The sequence below is a fragment of the Phaethon lepturus genome, unplaced genomic scaffold (assembly GCF_000687285.1).
Source record: "Phaethon lepturus isolate BGI_N335 unplaced genomic scaffold, ASM68728v1 scaffold11982, whole genome shotgun sequence".
In the NCBI taxonomy this organism is placed as follows: Eukaryota; Metazoa; Chordata; class Aves; order Phaethontiformes; family Phaethontidae; genus Phaethon; species Phaethon lepturus.
The window spans coordinates 24,637-46,814 of NW_010524191.1; the positions used below are offsets into that span (position 1 = coordinate 24,637).

General features: G+C 41.5%; 1 protein-coding gene across 1 annotated transcript in view; it reads left to right on the plus strand.

Moving 5' to 3' along the window:
* SMARCD3 (SWI/SNF related, matrix associated, actin dependent regulator of chromatin, subfamily d, member 3) overlaps window positions 1-16,068 on the plus strand; it is a gene marked incomplete at its 5' end in the record, with an annotated part of 36,692 nt that extends 20,624 nt beyond the window's left edge. The window contains 5 exons of the mRNA XM_010282361.1: window positions 4,900-4,997; window positions 10,343-10,478; window positions 12,015-12,137; window positions 15,369-15,470; window positions 15,569-16,068. Coding sequence (XP_010280663.1) covers window positions 4,900-4,997; window positions 10,343-10,478; window positions 12,015-12,137; window positions 15,369-15,470; window positions 15,569-15,622 — 513 coding nt within the window. The remainder of the gene's footprint in view (window positions 1-4,899; window positions 4,998-10,342; window positions 10,479-12,014; window positions 12,138-15,368; window positions 15,471-15,568) is intronic.
* Window positions 16,069-22,178: the final 6,110 nt, after the last annotated feature.

Here is a 22,178-nt window from a genome sequence, read left to right on the forward strand (position 1 = left end):
TGTTTATGAAGGGCAGAAGACATGGAAGATATAATTAGAAAAACTATTTTTTCCTAAGTCTGCTTCAGATTATAAAATACCCTCAATGATCTGCATATTGTTTTGAAAGTAGCATGTAAAGGCTTTTTGTCTTTCACAATGACCTCTGGAATGAACTAAGAAGGACACTTAAAAGCATCTCCACCTTTTCTGTAAATATGATTCTATTTATTTTGTAAAGGTAATGTTATCTGAGCTACAACTATCTTAATTGGCTTTGTTTTTCTGTAGCTTCAGGCTTACCTAATTTATTTTTAAAGTACCTGAAGGTAGGGTTTGTGACACATTCCTGTTTAGGGGAAGTACTGGCAGTTATAATAAATCAGTAATGTTTTAGTGAGCATTGAAAGTAAATGTTGCAGTGAAAGTTGTGTCCTAGTTTTCTTTTTAAGCTTTTATTTTTTGTTATTAATTTGCCCTACAACAGTTTAAAGTGACCAATGCTTGAAATAAACTTAAAGGCAGCACTGGGTTTTCCCACATTTGAAAATAGAGAATACAACAAAATAATTGTGACATTCATGGGTATTTTGAGGAATATAGAACCAAAGTGATCTGAATTATATAGTCACTCTCTTGTTTGGGTTTTTGGTTTTTTTTGAGAATGACAACATGCAGTCTTTTTCATATATAGTGAAAATGCAACCTTAAAACTACAAAAGAATTTTTTGCAAAATTAAAGCTATTTGCTCTGTTGCTTAGATGATTTGATTTCCATTCTCTATTTATCTATAGCCAATTTAGACTTCGTTTTGCATGTGCCAGCCCAAAGAGGAAATGGAAAGGGGGAGGTTGAAAAATCATGAGCAGAATGGAAAAGGTGAACAAGGAGTAATTATTGTTTATTTTGGTAAATAATAAGAGGCCATCAACTGAAGCTGGCAGGTAGCAAATTAAAAACAAACAAAAGGAATTGAGCATAGTTAAACTTCAGAATAATGTCCTTGCAATAGGACATTAAAAATGCTAAAAGTGTATATAGGCTCCAAAGTGACAAACCAATGGAAAAAAAATCTTGGGCTGTTATAAATGCAAGGTAATTGCAAAGCTGTGGAGACTGGGAGAGTACTTTGGGGAAGGACCAGTATATGTTTCTTCTGTTCTTACACTTTTCCTTTAGTATCCATTTTTAGCCATTATCAAGGGCAGGATAGTGTAGTAGATGTGTAGTAGATCCTTTGTCTCATCATAGAATGGTTTGGGTGGGAAGGGGCCTTTCAAGGCCATCTAGCCCAACTCCCCTGCCATGAGCAGGGACATCTTCAACTAGATCAGGTTGCTCAGAGCCCTGTCCAACCTGACTTGGGATGTTTCCAGGGCATCTGGATGGGGCATCTACCACTTCTCTGGGAAGCCTGGGCCAGGGTTTTCCCACCCTCATGGTGAAACATTTCTTCCTTTGATCTAGTCTAGATCTCCCCTCTTTTAGTTTAAAACCATTACCCCTTGTCCTATCACTACAGACCCTGCTAAAAAGTCTGTCCCCATCTTTCTTCTAAGCTTCCTTCAAGTCCTGGCAGGCTGCAGTAAGGTCTCCCCAGAGCCTTCTCTTCTCCAGGCTAAACACCCCCAGCTCTCCCAGCCTGTCCTCCCAGCAGAGCTGTTCTAGCCCTCTGAGCATTGCTGTGGCCTCCTCTGGACCCTCTCCAACAGGTCCAGGTCTCTCCTGTGCCGAGGGCTCCAGAGCTGGATGCAGCACTGCAGGGGGGTCTCCCCAAAGCGGAGCAAAGAAGCAGAATCCCCTTCCTTGCCCTGCTGGCCACGCTGCTTTGGGTGCAGCCCAGGATACAGTTGGCCTTCTGGGCTGCGAGCGCACATTGCCGGCTCATGTCCAGCTTTTCATCCCCCAGTGCCCCCAAGTCCTTCTCTGCAGGCTTGCTCTCCATCCCTTCATCCCCAGCCTGTACTGACATTGAGGGTTGCCCTGACCCAGCTGCAGGACCCTGCACTTGGCCTTGTTGAACCTCATGAGGTTCACACAGGCCCATTCCTTGAGCTTGTCCATGTCCTTCTGGATGGCATGCCATCCCTCAGGCATGTCAACCTCACCACTCAGCTTGGTGTCATCTGCAAACTTGCTGAGCGTGCCCTCGATCCCCCTGTCTATGTCATTGCTGAAGATATTAAACAGTACTGGTCCCAGTATGGACCCCTGAGGGACATTGCTTGTCACCGATCTTCATCTGGACATTGAGCTGTTGACCACTACCCTCTGGATGCAACCATCCAACCAATTCCTCATTGACCCAACAGTCCACCCATCAAATCCATATCTCTCCAATTTAGAGAGAAGGATGTTGTGGGGCACCGTGTCAAAAGCCTTACAGAAGTCCAGATAGATGACATCAGTAGCTCTTCCCTTGTCCACTGATGTGGTCACTCCATCCTAGAAGGCCACTCGGTTGGTCAGGCAGAACTTGCCCTTGAAGCCATGCTGGCTGTCTCAAATCACCTCCCTGCCCTCCATGTGCCTTAGCATAGCTTCTAGGAGGATCTGCTCCATGATCTTCCCAGGCACAGAGGTGAGGCTGACAGGTCGGTAGTTCCCAGGGTCCTCCTTACTGCCCTGTTTAAAAAGGTGTGCAATGTCTCCCTTTTTCAGTTGCCAGGGTCTTCCCCTGACTGCCGGGACTTTTGAAATATCTGGTCCAGTCAGCAGTTCATCTCTTACTTATCGTAAGCAGGAGGGCCTTCTCACTTTTTGTCCTAAGTAGCTAATCTTGCTTTCAAAACTGATGTTAGTACTTAGGAAAGTGAATTCCATTACATCAAATGAAACATTTAATGATGAGATTTATTTGGTTTTCACCCTAATGCTCTAATATTGAGATATCGAGGATAAAGGATTTGGGTTCGGAATGCCTTCCCATCTGATGATATTTATGTAGACACTATAGTTTTAGGCATGCAGCTCCTGGAAAAAATCATGGTCATAACTGGAAGTGTGCAGATCACTTAGGGGATCAGTACCTAACACATCGGTGTCTCTAGCATTCCCTTTTACATACCGGTCTTCTCATTTGGTATGGCAGCTTTTCTAACTCCTACGCTGGTGTGCTTGTGGTTATATCTAATGACACAATACAGTACAGACTAAAAAATCATCACTGAATGAGTTACCTCACACACCAGAATTACTATGGCCGTATAGCCTTTCAGAGCCAAGGTTATAAGTTTAGACCATTAACTTGAGTTAAGTAGGAATATGAGATGCTTTAGGAAAATTCCATCTAGCCTTAGTTTCCAGTCTCTGACCCTTTCTCTCACTATTTGTGTGCTCGCTTCATTTTCCCTTCTTAAAACTCTCGTCTCTTGGGCATTCACATTACGAGTTTGACATGAGTGTTGAGCCAGTGGTGACAGCAGATTGGATGGAGTTTGGTATGCAAAGATTTTGAGTGGGAATTCCACAGTCAGAAGTGTCAGAATTCAGAACTGAAATAGAGAGAGTTGCAGACTCAGTAGATTTGGTTACTTCCTTGCTCTTTAGAAACTAGCTGGCTGCATTCCTGGATGCAGGTAAGACCAGCAAATGAGACGGATTTTTAGAGTTGATGAAGAAGGATCCTTTTCTGTTTAGAAACACTGTTTACATCAGCTGGGAATATATGAAATCCACTGTGTTACAAGCAAAAGCAAGAAAACAATGTACAAAGGTATTTCAAAAGCCGGAACTGGCTTCTAGGTACTTCTGCTACCAAATTCCCTCACTCCAGAAAATTAATGGATTTCAGAAGATACTCTGAGGAACCACAGCATCCTAGCTGAACAGTTCTGACTTTGTATGTCCATTCTGCCACCTGATAGTTCATTTTTCTCAACCCTACCTGCAACCTCTAGAGCTGCAAAGCATGTTTCTGTTTATAGATAATATCTCTCTTCTATCAAGTGGAAATAGTTTCCCTAAGAGGCATTTGCATAGGCCTCAACATTTTTACAAATTGCTTCCACATAATGGCATGTTTTAAGGCAAATGTTAATATATAGATATTTTGGGGGTTTAAAAAGTCAGTTTAATGGAATATCTTTAGAGAAAAGCCTGTTCACCTGTTCAGAGCATTAAAAAATCACAGTAGGGAAAAAAAGCTCTAATAATTACATTTCTGAAAACTCTGGGTGTAAAAAGTGGTTCTGGATTCATGGCAACACACTGCAATTACTCACAGAAAATTTCCTAAACCTACAGATTTTGATCCTTTCCAAAATAGTTTTTTTTCTGAATTCAATACATATTTAGCTTCTGGACCATAGTAAAGAAAAGGTAACCATGAGATGTTGATTCGAAAGGAATGGATCCATTCCAGGAGGCTGTTTAGGTTCTAGTTAAAAATAAGTAAAACCATGTTGCCTTTTTTGTCCTTAATCTTAAAAGAAAAATAAATTGCAAATGGTTTTAAAATGCAAAAATGTTTTCTTGTATTTTTCTTTAGCACAAAATATTGCAGAAAACACGCTTTGGGGGAAAAGAAGCAAACCATTTTTATATTTCCGCTGGTAACAAACCAAATTGTTTTCTTTATGATATGTTGCAAACGCTTAGTGAGAGAGGAAGTGTTTACTTCTGTCCCATCACTGATACAGTTGATTCTGATGTCCCATTAAAGTGGCCTTTGCCCTTCCGCAGCTAAACCAAAAGTAGGACACCTGAAATTGTTGTCATCAGATGTGTCTGTCAGCTAGCCCAGATTGTCAGTACAGCAGCAATTTGCAGGGACAGAAGTGACCAAAATTTTATTCTGTACAAGGAGCCATAATTATAGCATTCAAAATCACCTTACTTTTGAACTCTTGATTTCTTACTTTCTCATTTAATTGCAAGTTTGGTTTTGGACAAAGATAACGTGCTTTGTTGTATTCCAGATCTTTGACTGTCCACGACTAAAGTTTTCTGAAATACCTCAGAGACTCACTAACCTGCTGCTGCCACCAGACCCTATAGTGATAAACCATATCATCAGGTAAGCTGGTCAGTCAGCTCAGCACTGTCATGTGCAAAACACTCACTACATAAAATACAGAAACAGCTACAGTATCAGGGACCAGAATCCAGTCTTTATAATTTCCAGGTGAGTACCTTGGACTTTATTGTGTGTTCATTCTCTGTGTCATTCTGGCCTACAAAATTCTGAATTATTTTCAATAGAATGGCACCAATTCTCTAGGACTATTCTTGTTCTTATCCCTACTGGAATACCATTGAGAGACTTGGTCAGGTTTCTTTCCTAAGGGGAGAGGAATGAGAGTTTGAATCCACTTAGAGAGGAAAAAATGGAATTGAAACAAGATATTGTGCATCATGGGCAACCATTCTAATCACTGAGTTACTATGTAAAATGTACAAGAGTATTACAGTTTCAAATACAGTGGCAAGTCCCTGCATACTTTGTTGGGATTGAGTCAGCTGTTTGGGTGTTAGTCTTGTTCCAAGAATGCCAACTAGTCAGAAATCTCAAGAGACTGACAATCAAGAATGCCTAGATTCAGAGAAGGTCATTGTGACCAAGGTACTGAGCTTCTGGCATCCTTGTCAAAAAAGATGTATTTCTGGCATAGTAGATGAAATAAAACTTTCAGCTATCTAGGGCACTTCCAGCACATTCCATATTTAAATGACAACTGTGTGTAGGGGGAGGGGGATAAAGAGACTTTTAGGGATTACAACCTTGCTGCTAAGATATTTCAGTCTTTCCCAAGTTCTTTTGTGGTCTTGGGCAAAGATCTGATTCTGGGTGTTTAAACATTATTGTTAATTGAACATAGTGATTTGATTTCTTAGAAAATATTGACAACAAATATTTCTGAATATGCTTAAAATTGAGTTCTTTATTCTAAATTTGTAATATATGTGATAAGTTTAAATATTACATAGGCTATTAAGATAAAATATGCTTTTTGATTCATTTGAATATATAAACCAGAGTCATCAAAAAGCAGATTGACTACCATGCAGACCGATAGCTGTGTATACACTGTCACTGAAGACAACTCAGTGACTGTTTGATGGACCAGAAAAAGCTGGGGTCCTCAGAGATATATAGTCATTGTCTTGGAGAAAAATGACAAGGAACTGATGGTTATGTTTCTGGAGCAGAGAGGTGGCAAAGAGGTTCTGGAGGCAGCATGTTTTCTGTTAGATACAAGCTAAGAGCAGGACCTTGTGTATAGCAGCACTCTCTGAAACAGTGTGCCCCACACAGCACCTGACAGTATTACACTGCGCTGGCATAATGCTGTGGAAAGGGAAAGTATTCATTTCCTGAGAATATGGAATACTTTCACAATAGAGTCTTTACAGTCTCAAGCAAAGCAAAAATAAATCTGGAAGTCTGGCACTGAATTTAGAGGAAGTAACTAATTTTTAGGCTCATAAAATCACAGAATAATGTACAGTAGAAGGGATCACTGGTGGTCATCTATAGCTCCCTCCTCGCAACTCAAAGCTGGTTCAAACTATATCAGGATGCCTAGGGGCCTAGTCCCATTGAGCTTTAAACAGACTCTGCCCTGCCTCCCTGCATTCAACACTTAAGACTAAATGTAATCAACCACTGAAACAATTTGCCAACTGCTTGTCATTGTTTAAGCCCAGCCGACAACTAATCCCCACACAGCTACTTGCTCATTCCCCCCAGCAGGATGGAGGAAGAGAATCAGAAGGGTAAAAGTGAGAAAACTCACGGGTTGAGATAAAGACAGTTTAATAATGGAAATAAACCAATAGTAATAATAATGATGATGATGATGTAATGAAAAGGAAAATAGCAAAGAGAAATAAAACCCAAGAATGACAAGTGATGCAAATGAAAACAATTGCTTACCACCAACCAGCTGATGCCCAGCAAGTCCCTGAGCGGTGCCCCCCCACCTAGTTTATTGCTGAGCATGATGTCATATGGTATGGAGGTCACTTGGAGTCAGCTGTTCCAGCTATGCCCCCTCCCAACTTCTGCACCCCCAGCCCACTCGCTGGTGGGGCAGTAGGAGGAGCAGAAAAGGCCTCGACTCAGTGAAGCACTGCTCAGCAGTAACTAAAACATCCCTGTGTTATGAAGACTGTTTCCAGCACAAATCCAAAACACAGCCCCATACTAGCTGCTATGAAGATAATTAACTCTATCCCAGCAAGAAATAGCCTCTTTCCTTAACTTGATGCTAATACAGCCTGTTTTGCAACTGACCTTTGTCTTAGCTTGCTTATCTCACTGACTCATACTCTGCTTGTTGTCCATGAGGACCCCCAGGTCATCTCCTGCAAAACTGCTTTCTACCCAGTTGATGCCCACCTGTAGCACTGCATGGAGTCGTTCTGTCCCAGGAGCGGAATTTTGTATTTGCCTTTGTTGAACTTTACAAGGTTGAATCATAGAATCATTTAGGTTGGAAAAGACCTGTAAGATCATGGAGTCCAACTGTTAATCTACCAGTGCCAAGTCCACCACTAAACCATGTCCCTAAGCGCCGCATCCACACATCTTTTAAATACCTCCAGAGATGGTGACTCAACCACCTCCCTGGGCAGCCTGTTCCAAGCTGTGTCTTTCTGCAGCCTGTCAAGGTACCTCTGAACAGCCGTGCTCCCCTGACTCTGACGTAGGCTCGGGGACCTGGGAGGCATGAGGACAGGACTTAAATGGAGAAACAGAGGCAAAGACAACACTGAGTGCCTCAGCCTTCTCCATGGCTTTTGACATGAGCAGCAGACCCAGATCCAGACCTGGGTTTTCCTTAGTCTTCCTTCTGCTGCTGATCCACTTGCAGAAGGCCACAGTATCACAGAATCTCAGAATGGTTGAGGTTGGAAGTGACGTCTGCAGATCATCTGGTCCAATGCCCTCCCCTGCTCAAGCAGAGCCACCTGTAGCCGGTTGGCCAGGAACATGTCCAGATGGCTTTTGAATATCTCCAACATGGGGGACTCCACAACCTCTGTGAGAAACCTGTACCAGTGCTTAGTCACCCTTAGAGTAAAAAAGTGTTTCGTGGTGTTCAGATGGAGCTTCCTGCGTTTCAGTTTGCACCCATTGCCCCTTGTCCTGTCACTGGGTACCACTGAAAAGATCCTGGCTCCCTTTTCTTTAAACCCTTCCTTCAGGTATTGATAAGTTCCATCTTCCTGACCCCCAAGCCTTCTGTTCTCTAGGCTGAACAATCCCAGATCTCTCAGCCTTTCCTCATGTGTGAGGTGCTTCAATGCCTTAATCATCTTCATGGAACTCCCTCCAGTAGCTCCGTATCTCTCCTATACTGAGAAGCCCAGCACTGAACACAGTGCTCCAGGTGTGACCTCTCCAGGGGTGTGTATAGAGAAGGATCACTTCTCTCCGCCTGCTTGCAACACTCCTAATGCAAATCCATCCATGGAAGTTCTTCTGCTCTCCAAGTCTAACAAGCTTGATTAGATCCTGAGCCTTTTTTTTAACTACCTACAGCAGATGCGCACAACCTCGACATTTCAAAAACAACGTTGAGAAGCCAGCATTTTTATATTACAAGTGACAATGTCTGAAGTCTGATTTACCAACTACTGGGCTGAAAAACTGTTTTCTTGCTAAGAAACTTTAGCCTAAAGATAAAGAGAAAGTAAATGTTAAGTCTAAACCTCAATAAATTAAACATAAATTTATGATAGGACAAGCCAAATAATAATACTGATATTTAGCTTGTTAAAGATGAAAAAGAAAATGCTAAGATTGGTTGAAATATATTTGAAGTAGGAAACCTACTATTGAAACTGAGAAATTAATAAGGTTTAAATATCTCCCATGTTGGAGATATTAAAAATAAGGTTTAAAAAAACTGTTCTTGGAAGACAATCAGCTGCTTAAAGTCAGGTAAGAAAATCAAAATTCATTCTTGTAATCAATATTAACTTTTGAGATTAGGAAAGGTCCCATACCTGTGCAGTATGGGCTTTGGAGGGCAGATGGAAAAAGTGTATCTGAAAAACTTTTTCACACCAAGGTATAAAATAGAAGTAAATTTAGCACAGACTAAATGAGGAGTTGTAAATGGTTTTTCATGCAGGACTCTCATGAAATTGCTTAACTACCAACTCCAAGCTAATTTACTCAGCCCCGGTGAGGCTGTACCTCGAATCCTGTGTTCAGTGTTGGGCCCCTCACTACAAGAAGGATGTTGAGGTGCTGGAGCATGTCCAGAGAAGGGCAACGGAGCTGTTGAGGGGTCTGTAGGACAAGTCTGATGAGGAGCGGCTGAGGGAACTGGGCGTGTTCAGTCTGGAGAAGAGGAGGCTGACGGGAGACCTCATTGCTCTCTAGAACTACCTGAAAGGAGGTTGTAGCAAGGTGGGTGTCGGTCACTTTTCCCAAGTAATAGGTGATAGATTGAGAGGAAACAGCCTTAACTTGCAACAGGGGAGGTTTAGATTGGATATTAGAAAAAAATTCCTTCACCGAAAGGGTTGTCAAGCATTGGAACAGGCTGTCCAAGGAAGTGGTTGAGGTTTAAAGTGGTTTATCTTTTCCAGCCTGAATGATTCTATGATTCTATACAATGCGTTACCTGAAATCTCCTTCAGTACCGGAGGGGTGGTAAATAGTTATCACGATGCCAAAAACATATCCAGGACCAATCCTGGACATTGGAAGCCAATTGGTACTAACTGTAGTAAAGAATGGAGTTAATAGACATGTGATATATTGGGGAAGAGTCAATATAACTTCTGTAACAGGAAGGCATGACTGGCTCTATTCTTTGAAGAATTAAGCAGGCAACTTTACAAAGAAAGTGGCGGTCCCCAAATTCACTGCTACCTCTTGAAGAAGTAGCTGGGAATCATTACAATGCTGCATAGCTGCCGAAACAATTACAGTGCTAGGAATTATTAGAGAAGGAACCGAGAACCAAATAAAATGTCATCATGTGCTCACATCCAGAATGGTAGCATGGAGTTTTACCTACCCTATCTCATGGGTAGATGAGATAGGGTAGGTAAAAGATGCAGTCTAGCAGAGACCATACCAGTATGGTATTTACCACTGGGGATTGCTTTGGAAGCCAGAGTTATAATGGGTCTCAGGAAGATGTTAGACAATTTAATGAAGACTGTGTCCATTAGTAGCTATTAAAATTGATGGTCTGGACAAAAGCTCCAGCTCAAAAGTCTCTGAATTCTGACTGATAAAAGGTGAGAGGATATACTAAGATATACAAATATATAAAGATACCCTGTTCTTAAACTCTTTTCACAGCATCAGGCTTTATCAAAGAGTGTGTCCTGGGCTGGATGGATATTTGTTCTGACTCATTATGTTCCCATGATCTTCTGTTATACTGTCCATAGTGTTGACCCCAACGATCAGAAGAAGACGGCTTGTTATGACATAGATGTAGAAGTTGAAGACCCATTAAAAGGACAAATGAGTAGTTTTCTTCTCTCCACAGCTAACCAACAGGAGATTACAGCATTGGACAACAAGGTACTGTAACGTCGTGGACCAGCAATTATTTGTGTGATATACAGTCAAGCCCTGTTTCTGTTTGTTTACCTCTAATACAAACAAATATGTTAAACTCTGGTCTTCACATGATTTTAAAGGGGGTTTGGACACTAGCAATCCTATGGATTCTGGTAATTGTTGCAGCAGCTTTCATTTTATGGCCCTTGAGAAAGGTCCTTTCCAGCAGGGCAGCCGCTCAGCCGGTTGGTTCCCAGTCTATATAGGTTTTGCATGCAGCATGCATAGGATTACTCTGTTTCCAGTCCAGCTCACCTTTTCCCATGTCTGTATCGCCTCTTTTTTGAGCATTTGCTACAGCAGAGGGCAAGCTGTGATTAGTGAAGTTACTGAAGTAACTTCTGGGTAAACAGCCATTGACTGCGGCATTGTTACCGTCTGTACCATTTGTTGCTGTGCTGCCAGAGAGTCCTCTAGTGGAAACTCGGTGCATGCCAACAGATTTCTCTCCAGCATGGCTACATCATTTTCCCAAATAAGGAAAGATTTTAAGTTGACCGCAGCTCTCTTCTGTTAATATACCATGTATTTGTGCCTATGCTAGTGGCCTTAATGGCACAGCCAGATCAGGGGAGGATTATTCTCTCCCATGTGCCTGGCCACATTACCTGTTTTGGCAACATAGATGTATGCATGAAATTAAACAAGATAGTTTTACAATCTCAAACTAGAATTTTGGAGGAACGGGGTATTAAAGTTTGCTTTTCTGTGTGTGTATGTGCGAATGATTCATTAAATGTCCTCCCATTGATCATACTTGATTTTTGTTATCCAGGAAGATCATAGGACCTTGACTTTTTTTTGGAGTCTTCATTCTTCTCTGCTGCTTAATGCCCATTTCTTTCATAATATTTCTGAAGATATGACTCATTATCTATAAACCTTGCATACTCCCGATTTCTCATTGTTCACACTCCTCTTCTTTTTGCAGCCATTGTGACTTTAATAGGCTTTCTCGTAAGAAAAGGTCTAGAAGTCACGGCTGTTGTGTGAGTTCATTTAACATGGATTTTCAGGCAATCACTGGAAATGTTAAGGATCACAGCAGGGTATTGAAGATATGATGATTAACCAGGGGAATAACTGCTTCCTTGCATTGGGCACTGCTTAAAGACATGTTTATATAGCATCTTTCCTGAAAAATCCTAGACTTGGCAGAAAGACTGATTATACACAGAAATTATTGCATTGTACAGTGACATGACTTGGCGCTTTAGTATTGTATATAGCATGCCATCCAGCAGTTCAACGCAGGACGTAAAGAAGAATCCTGTACATACTTGTATTGCAAAGTACAAGTGAAACCAAAATGTAATTGCAGGATTGCAGTTAACTCCCTCTTTGAAGGGAAGAAGCTATGGGAACCTGCACAAGTGTGCAGTGTAGAATTGTCACCTTTGTACATCACAAGAAATACAAAGACACTAATGCGGCTGATCTCAGGGTCACCGAAGCATAGGAGGAATTAAGTAACATTTGCTTTGTTTTTTCTGTCAGATCCATGAGACAATCGAATCCATAAATCAGTTAAAAATACAACGTGATTTCATGCTGAGTTTCTCCAAAGATCCCAAAGGATACATCCAAGACCTTCTCCGGTCCCAAAGTAGGGATCTTAAGGTGAGCTAAGGTTTGATGAAGAATGAATAGTGGAACTAGAATGTAAGAATTATATCTAAAAGTATATAGCTAAAACATCTAGGGTGGAAAATTGGTGGAAGACAGACAATGAGTGGAATACTGCAATCCCAAAGCAGACAGTATGCAGGAAAGACAATTTAGGCTGTATTCCACTTCCAGTGGAACAGGTTGGACAGTAAGATCAAAGTGCAGGGCTGTGTTGGTGTACTCTGCAAAATTAAACCTATATAAAACTCATGAGGAGCATCCTATAGTACAATAACACAATTTGAGTGTTTTGTTAGTTCATAGTTTAATCTTAATTAAGAAATAGGCAGTTTAAATATCAGCTGCCTTTGAGCTTAGCTTTGAGATACCCCAGAAGTGGAATGTAAAGAAGTTCAGTTGTTTGCCAGCAAAAATGAATAATTTGTTCCTCATAAAGTTTCACACTTTGTGTCTTTAACTCACATGTCTCAAAACCAGTTGTATTAATGAATCCATGAAATTATTTTAATAAAATCATTGTGTCTTTCAAATATTGATGTCCAGTTTGTTAGTCAATAGTCTTCCAAAAATCTGCTGTTAAGATTATGATTATTATTATTTATATTGTATTCAAAAGGGGACAGACATCTGAAAGAATGTTTAAATAAAGCAGCTTTTAGCTTGAAGAGCTTACAAACCAAGGTGTTGTGGAGCTTCTCTAGCTGCATACATAGAACAGTTGTTCAGTGTTCTCCCTGACTGACAGCCAGTACCATAAGGGCTTTTTCTATAATGTTCTGCCCTGTTGGCATCAGAATTGTGATTGCACAATACTACCTTGCAAAAGATGCTAATAATTTTGTACTTACCCTTGGTTCTGTGATGCTGGAGACTTAGTCATCAGAATTATTTTTTTTTTATAGAATCATAGAATGGTTTGGGTTGGCAAGGACCTTCAAAGATCATCTAGTCCAACTCCCTTGCCGTGGGGGCTGTGGGACATTCACTAGATCTGGTTGCTCAAAGACCCATCCGACCTGACCTTGAATACTTCCAGGGATGGGGCATCCACAATGTCTCTGGGCAACCTGTGCCAGTGTCTCATCACTCTGATCGTAAAAAAAGTCTTCCTTATATCTAATGTAAACCTACCCTCTTTCAGTTTAAAACCATTGCCCTTTGTCCTGTCAGTACAGGCCTTGGTAAAAGGTGTCTCTTTCTTACAAGCCCAATTTGTATATTGAACGGCTGCAAGAAGGTCTCCCCAGAGCATTCTCTTCTCCAGGCTGAATAACCCCAACTATCTCATCTTTTCTTCATCGGAGAGGTATTCCAGCCCTCTGACCATTTTCATAGCCTCCTCTGGACTTGCTCCAACAGGTCCATGTCTGTCTTGTACTGTGGACCCCAGAGCTGGAAGCAGTGCTCCAGGTGGAATCTCACAAGAGCACAGTAGAGGGGGCACAATCCCCTCTCTCGACCTGCTGGCCATGCTGCTTTGGATGCAGACCAGGATGTGATTGGCTTTCTGGGCTGCAAGTGCACACTGCTGACTCATATCCACTTTTTTGTCCACCAATATCCCCAAATCCTTCTCTGCAATTCATGCAATTCTCTCAATCCATTCGTGCTTCTGTCTGTATTGATACTGAGGATTGCCCTGACCCAGATGATATCAGTTGGTCTTCCATTATCCACCAATGCAGTCACTCCATTGTAGAAGGCCACTAGATTAGTCATACACAATTTGCCTTTGGTGAAGCCGTCTGTCTCTAATCACCTCCCTGCCTTCCATCTGTTCTGACATGTCTTCCAGGAGGATCTGCTTCATAATCTTACCAGGCACAGAGTTGAGACTGACTGGTCAGTAGTTCCCAGGATACACCTTTTTACCCTTTTTAAAAAGGGGTGTGATGTTTCCCTTTTTCCAGTCACTGGGGACTTTACCTGACTGCCAGGACTTTTCAAATATGTGGGAGAATGGCTTAGTTACTTTATCAGCCAATTCCCTCAGGACCCTGGCATGCATTTCATCAGGTCCTGTGGACTTGTGTATGTTCAGGTTCCTCAGATGGTCTCAGACCTGATCTTCTCCTACAATGGGAGGGACTTCTTTCCCCCTTGAGGTTCAGGGGCTTGAGATATGTGGGAAGAGAGAGTACAACTGAAAACTGAGGCAAAAACAATTGTTGATTAATTTAGCCTTCTCCATATTGGTTGTCACCAACTCTCCTGTCTTACCAGGGAGGGGTACATTTTCTTTAATCTTCTTTTTCTGGCCAATGTACCTGTAAAAGCCCTTCTTGTTATCCTTGTCATCCCTTGAAAAATTCAGCTTCAACTGTGCCTTAGCTTTCCTGAGCCCCTCCCTACACATCCAGGCAGCATCCTTATATTCTTCCCTGGTTCCACTGCCTATGCATTTCCTTCTTACACTTTAGTTTGACCAGGAGGTCCTTACTGAGCCATGCCAGTCTCCTGCCTTCCTTGCTCAGTTCCTTACACATGGGAATCTAGAGCTCTTTCACCCTAAGATGTCCTTTGTCCCTAAAGGCAGTTTTCCAGGTAGTCCCATCCACTAATCCCTTAAACAACGTATGGTTTTTCAAATTTGCTTTCTTGGCAGTTGCGTAGAGACTGAAAAATCAGCTCGGGACTTTGGCCCTTTTGGAATTACTAGGGTTTTCTGTTCCTCACATTTCAATAGAGTTATTTTTCCTCAATGCTTTTGCATCAGAACTTTCCTTGAAATCAAGGTAAGATATGCTTTGAGATAAGGGCAACACTGGTATAGAGTTGTTCTTCAATCTGATGTGAATACCTTAACAATTTCAAGCTGTTACCCTGTGTACGGGTAACTACTGAGGTTCTGTGGTTACATAGGCTAATAAAATATACAGCGCCAGGGAACTTTTCCTGGGCACTGGAACTAAACTGTCCATGCTGTTAAATTGTTAGAGATTGTGGCACTTAGCCTGGGCAGCTACTGGTGTCTAGACTTATTCCTTGGCGCAGCTGAGGAGCAGAGGTTAAGAGCTGTTCACAGTTCCTAGTATGTATGTGGCCATCTTGTTTTGGTAGTAAGCACAAATGCCCTTCATTGTCCATTTCCCTTGGGCTTAGAGAACAGTCCTGAACATTTTTAGTGTAGTAACATAGATAAATTTTGACTTTAGGTAAGTCTGAATGTTTCTCTACATGGTAGAAGAGCTATAGTGAAAAATGGTTTTATTTTTGTTATAGGTGATGACCGATGTAGTTGGAAATCCAGAGGAAGAACGCAGAGCTGAATTTTATCACGAGCCATGGTCTCAAGAGGCTGTGAGCAGATACTTCTACTGCAAGGTATGGACGAATTATCCACACTGCTGGCTTATAAGCGAATCTTCCTGCCACTGAGCAATTGAGTCTGCTGAACTGTACAGTTTTTCTTTTTCTTTCAGATCCAGCAGCGCCGCCAGGAACTGGAACAATCCCTGGGAGTGCGCAACACATAAGTACTGCTCACAAGATCCCATTGGCATCATGACCACCAAACCAGTGGACTTTTCAGTGTTACTTAGCTCACTGTTACACATGGACCTGCTTCCTGACTGGATGAGAATGTACCATCAACACACCAGTCAGAACACCAGCTTTAGAGTGACCCTTGAAAATCTTGCCCATGGTGGGTGTCTCAAACCATTCCAGGCCAGAGACAGCGCCATACAAGTATCAGTGTTAAAGAAGATTAAAGGTTTATTCATCAACGTGCATCATTAAGTTTTAGCAGAAAGTTCAGACACTATACACAGCAAATCCTAATGGGCTATGCATAGAATCATGGGTGGCATTGATGGGGGAGGTTGAGATAGTTGTTATAGGAGACTACAGATTTAGAGAAATAAATGCACTTCTCATCCTGTGTTACCTAAGAGTCTCAAATAGTAACTTCTCTTGAATTAGACAAGATAGTCTTTCTTATAGCTGTGGAATGCTTTATATTCCTGAATAGAGTTTTTATTCCATCTGGAGCAATGCAAGAAGCCATCTCACGACGTGAAAGAACAAACTAGGAGGATTTTCATTCCTAGAATGAAGAGCTCTCTGGAAGAAAGAAGTATAGTCAGGGTATCTCTTCTGCAAACTCTTAAGATTTCTTCTTTCCCTTGCCCCTGCAGTGAAAGGTAGACTGAATTATGTATCACTGGATGGGTATGATCAATGTGCTGTACTGAGAGGAAGAGAATTATCTCTGGGATAGTTGCTTCTTAGGCGTCCTTAATATCAGTGATGTTAACAAAGCTGAGGTTGAAGCAAGAAATGAGGCATTATGAGAAAAGGAAAATAACTTAATGGTGCTTTGCTGATACCTGCCTTGAACGCAGCAGATATTAACAATAAGCATATATGTAAAATAAGAGATTTCTTAAATGTTTCTCTGTGTGCCAGAAGGGATCAGCACTTAAAAGAACTTCCCTAATTGTTAAGTTGTTGCAGAACCTGAGAAGCTTAACTTCATATAATGTGGCAGTTTTCACTTCAGGATGTTAACAGAGTCCCTGGATTGGTCTCACGTTTTGATCATAGGTGAACTGTCTCTTACTATGAATTATTTTGTTCCTCCATACATGATACGTACTAGTTATATAGGATGCTGTTGAGTTATAAAGCACTATCAATAAGCCTTAAATAGCACAGAGAGCGGAAATCATCTTTGTAAATGTACGATGAATTCAGACCATGGGAATTTATACCGTATTTACTTGGAAGCAGGGACATCTTCATTAAATCCTCCCCCCCATTTTTTGTAGTGCATAGATTGGTTTGTAATTAATGGCCCAACATGATTTCTAGTCCAAAAGGCAGCTGCCAAAGTATAAGTCTTTGTCCAGATGATGTGGCACTCAAAATCCTCCTTTTCATCTCATTTCTTTCACTTTCTTGGAAAGAGAATCAAATTCACATGTGGTACGGAAGGGAGGCAGCTATTCTGAATAACACATTTTGCTGTAGTATAGTCCTTTTCCCTTCTGCTATCTTTGCCAATTTCTTTCCTAGTTGAACTTAAAAGTTTCTTCTGTCCAGTTACAGAAGAGACAGTCTTCTCTTCCACTCCTTTATTTAATACCTCTGCTTTCACATTAACAGTGCCATAGCTTTTACCCTGTCCATTGCGTTCAGAGATGTCTTGGAAAATTTACATTTGATTGATTGCAGTCATGTGATGGCAGCACCGTCTTGCAAAACCATTGGTGTGAGAAAAGGCATAGCTGTACTTCTTTGCCTGAGGCCTTTTACTGGGAATGGCTTTGTTTGGAACTTTTTTTAATGTCAAAACCTCTTTTTACAGTAAAGCATGAAGTCCTGCAGTCTTAAACTGAGTATAGTGAGGGGCTGTGAGGCTGCCAGACAGTATATGACTTGAAATCTTACTTACTTTAGGACTCCACTAATTTGACTTCAAGCAAGCATTATGATGGAAAACAGTGGGGGTCATCTGCTACTGTGCTTCCATATTTATTATGCTGCTGTGTCAGTTGTGTGCATGCTGTCCAGTGTAGAAAACTCAATTTTCTGTATGTGGTAAACAGAGCAGCTACATTGAGGGGATGCATTCAGTCTCCAGGAATAAGAAATGCAGAGAAAGAACACTTACCCATTGAAGTGGCAAATATTTGTACAGAGAAATTTCAGTCATGTGCCATAGCTGGCAACATAATGAAGTCCAGCCTGCTTTAGAATCTCTCTGTAGAATTAATTGGATGGATCTGTTTCCAAGTCTCTTTCAGAGAAAATTAATGAAACTAATGTGGTGTTGCTGCCCAGTGTTCATAACAGCATCACTGGAAGATGAATCTATGTTAAGCACCAGTGCTATACTAAAAAGTGTGTGTGTGCATGCATGAGTCGGCCACTATACATGGCATTGAAGATGGCAATCCAAAAATCTAAATTCTTATATTGCACTTTCCATATTTGTACTGTACATAAAAAGACTGGTCATGAACAGTGAGTCTTAGGAGGAGCTGTCAGGTGTCTTTCCTTTGGTTAAACTGATGTTTGAGATTGTGATGCTTTTTTTCTGTGTTCAGAAGCAGTCCAGGCCTTTTACTGAAGAGACACAGAGAGAAATTTTGTGCTGTGTTCCAGGAGTGCAGCCAGGAGCTTGCTTGTTTGCAAAAAAGAGAAATGATATTTGAAGAGAAATAATGGAGCAATACTGGGAGGAACTGGACCAAATGCTGATTGGGCATATTAAAATGAAAGACAGTACTACCGAACAGGCATGTAATTGTGGCAGACTGTGAATGATAAATTGATTTTAAATTCAGGATGGATGTCTTTTTGTGTGTATAAAAGATTATAAGAAGATGTTTTGGCATCTTCAATTGCTGCCACAGTACAATACAAATCTGTGCATACTGGAAAAAAAAATTCTGTGCATAGAAGTTGTTAATGTATAGATGATACAGAGTGTTAGAAAATATAGCATCAAACTAGGAAAGGGTTAAAACAAAATTCTGGAGTACCAATAGAAGGGAAATACATCTTGCAGCTGAAGTGTTGACATGGCAGGTTTGAAACTCTCTTTTTAGTCCTTTGTGCTGTTGGCCATGAGTCAGGATTCAGACCAAGTGTTTCTTAGAAATTAAAGGGAAAACAAATGCTTGATTATGGAATAGAGAGAAGAACACAGCAGTGGAAAAGGAAATAAAAAGATGGAGCAGAGTGCCACTGAAGTGCCAGTAAGAGATAGCACAGGATAATATGCAGACTACTGTTGGAAATAGTACAGTCCATATGAGTCCGTATATTTTGTGTGCATGTATGTATGTATACATGTAGAGATTGTGTTGGAGAGAGCCGGTCTCAGCTTGTATGTAGCCTGGGAAATGGGCATGCAGAACAGAACCAAATGTTCTGCAAGTAACTTTGAGACACATTGTCAAAACATTTTCCGCTGTTGTCAACAGGGATGCAGTTGTTCGACTTAGCAGGGTTGGTAGCTGTAGTGCAGACATTGTTTCAGCTGGCAGGTTTTTTTACACCACATTGTTTAGAATTTATCCTGTGTGAAAATATTAGTGCATATATCAATATTGGCGCATATCCTAGGGCTCCTAATTTTGCCATAGTTTTGGAGTTTTTTTGGCTTTTTTTTTTTGTGTTGAGAACCCTTTTATGGCAGTGCAAAGACATGAGGGGGAAAAGAAAGCTCTTTTTTCCTGAAGAAAGAGGTCTCCTTTCTGTAACTGCTCTGATGTTTAATAGGATGTATCTGTTCTGCCAGATCCTGTATGATAAACACCGTTTCCCATCTCATTGAAGAAAGGAATTCCATTAAAAGAACCACAACTGTGGGTTTGTGAGAGTGAGCACATACGTGTATAAACGGGGTGGGGGAGAAAGAGAGAGACTCCCTTTACTCTGTAGTCACCATATCTTCATTGTATGATGCTGAGTGATTCGTAGAAAAGCTTTTAACAATAAATACTTTGTTTCTTTGTATCTCTTGCACTAACCTTATGTGTCTTAACAAAGACAGGTACAGTTGGTTTCTTTCTGCTCCTGATAATGTTCTCGGATTTTTGGATTTCTGTTCACTTGTGCATGCACGTGCACACACACACAGGTTTTAATGGGACTTGAGAAAGGTGAGAACTGTTGCTCTTTAGATCTTTCTTACGTGAATTAGTTTCTTCACTGGATTCCATCTTCAGCCATTTCCATACTGATTAAGTGAGAAATCTTTACCATTGGAGAGGTCTGTCTCCTCTCCAGGTCAGTTGCTTGATCATTTGGAGTACATTTATCATTATCACTGTTATTAGTTATAGTCAACAAAGAAGTTGCAGCTGGGGCTACAGCTTGGATGCTGAGAGGTATTGTAGGAATTATACAGTTGCCACCTAGACTGTGGCAGGAATTACATAGATGCCACCTCACCAGGGCTCGCTCCTAGGTTCCACTTTAATAAAAGAATCAGACAGAGTTCCTCTTTCTACTATATTTAATATGCCATATCAGTTACAACTTGAGCTGGGTGCCTCTGAAGAGGTACCCTGCCTGTCGATTGTTACTGGATTTTAGTCTTTATAGGTAGCTCGATTTCCTAATGGCACTTGTGCTCATCCAATTCTGTTCACAGAGTCTGGGGTCTTCTCTTTTGATTTGCTCCCACAGCCTCCAGGCAACCTTTTTGTCTGTTTTCTTATCTTTTCTTACAGAATATCCTGTAGTTGAAGTTTTACTTACACCTCCTTACCTACCAGTTACATTTCCATAGATAAAAACAAAGGTTAAGGTATAATTCATGTGACCTAAGGCTTCATTTACTTTAGTCACTAATGCTAAGCTCTGGCACAAATTAGTCTCACTACAGAGGAGGCTGGAGAAATCTGTGCAAACAGCTATCAGCCTTCCAACGGAGGTACTATACAGCAAATTATATTATAAATCTTTGTGAAGATGAGCAAAATGCAATTTACCAGCTCAGTGAAGAGGGTTTTGTTTCTGAATTAAGGTTTCTTAGCCCGACAGACTGTCAAGAGAGAATGCTGTAAAGAAGTGGGGTGGGTGAAGGGTAGAAAGAGAGAAGGGTGAAAGAGGACAGGAAGACCTAGAATTACTTCAGCAACTCAATAAAAGGGAAAGCAGAAGTAGTAACCTTTATCTGAGATGAAAGCAAACAGACTTGAAAAAAAATCCAAAATGTCTATATAGATATTCCAGCTAGCATGGGGCAAGTTCTATTTGGGAGGTTGTCTAGGAAATCTCAGCAGCTGAGATTAACAAAAGTTAATTTTGCCTTTGAAAAAAGTCTCTGCACACTTCCTAAAGGAGAAGGAAAAGCAATTAGCAGTTACAGCAATCATCTTGTAGTAACAACAGTCCCATACATTTTACCCCTTTCCTTTTGGAGCAGCAACAAGTGGGCTTTTTTTCCAGGATTCTGAGAGGAGGAATGCGGATTTCTTTTTTTTTTTTGTTTTCCTTTTGCTTCTTGTTCCTCTCTTGTTCTGCCTGCTCCCCACCCCTATCTCGTTCCCCATCACTAATTTGCTTTCTCTTGTTTTTTTTTTTATTTTAAAAAGTTCCCTGTGCTTTTTCTTTCGCTCCCTCATTTCTCTGGCTTGTACTGTGTCCCCTTTTTGATGCCATGGAAGTGACATCAGGAGTGATAGGTTGTCAGAAACAGGTTCTCCAGCCCATTGCTGTTTTTACCTTCTCCACCTCTTTGTCCCAATCTGCCTCTCTGTATTACTCAATCCCTCCCCCCTGTTCCCTGTGCTGCTTTTTCTCTCTCCGTAAGTCCCATCCGTGTCTCCATCTTTATCCTTCCTTCCTTCTTCCTTTTGTCTTGCTCCCTGACCCTGTTTCTTCTTCCCTCTTGCCATCCTTTTCCTTGTACCTTTCTGCCTCTCCTCCTCAGTCCTTCTCCCTTGTCTTACTTTTCTCTTTATAACACTCTGGCCTGCTCCCCATCCCTCTCTGCTGTTCCTTGCCTGGCTTTCTCTCCCTGCTCATCATTCTCTCTGTCCTCGTCTCCCTCTTTGTCTCACTATCCCCCTGTCCTTCTTGTGTTTCTGCCACTTTGTCCTGCTCACTGCCTTTTTCTTTCTGTCCCAGCGTCCTGCTGCCTGATCCTCTTTCCCTCTGTTGCTCTGTCCTTTTACTTGTTCTTCTCCCAGCCCCCAGCCTGTTTCTCTCATGCTCCCTCTTCCTTTTTTATTGTTGCTCTTGTCCTCTCCCTGTGCCATCGTTTCTCATTGTATCCCTGTGTCCTGCTCCCTGCCCTATTATTTTTTAATCCCTCTCTGTCGTGCTGCCCATCCCAGTTTTAATCTCCATTGGGCTCCCTGTCCTTATTTTTCTCTGTCCTGCTTCCACTCCCTCTTTCTGCCTCTCCTCCTCCGTCCCTGCTGCTTCTCTCTCTGCCCTGCTCCCTTTTTTTCCCCCTCTCGCTGTGCCTCTGTCCTCTTTTGTCCGTCTTTTCTGTCTTCCTCTCGCCGTCCCGTTCCCCGCCTCACGCTTTCTTGCTGCACCCCCACTGTCCAGCCAGCTGCCACC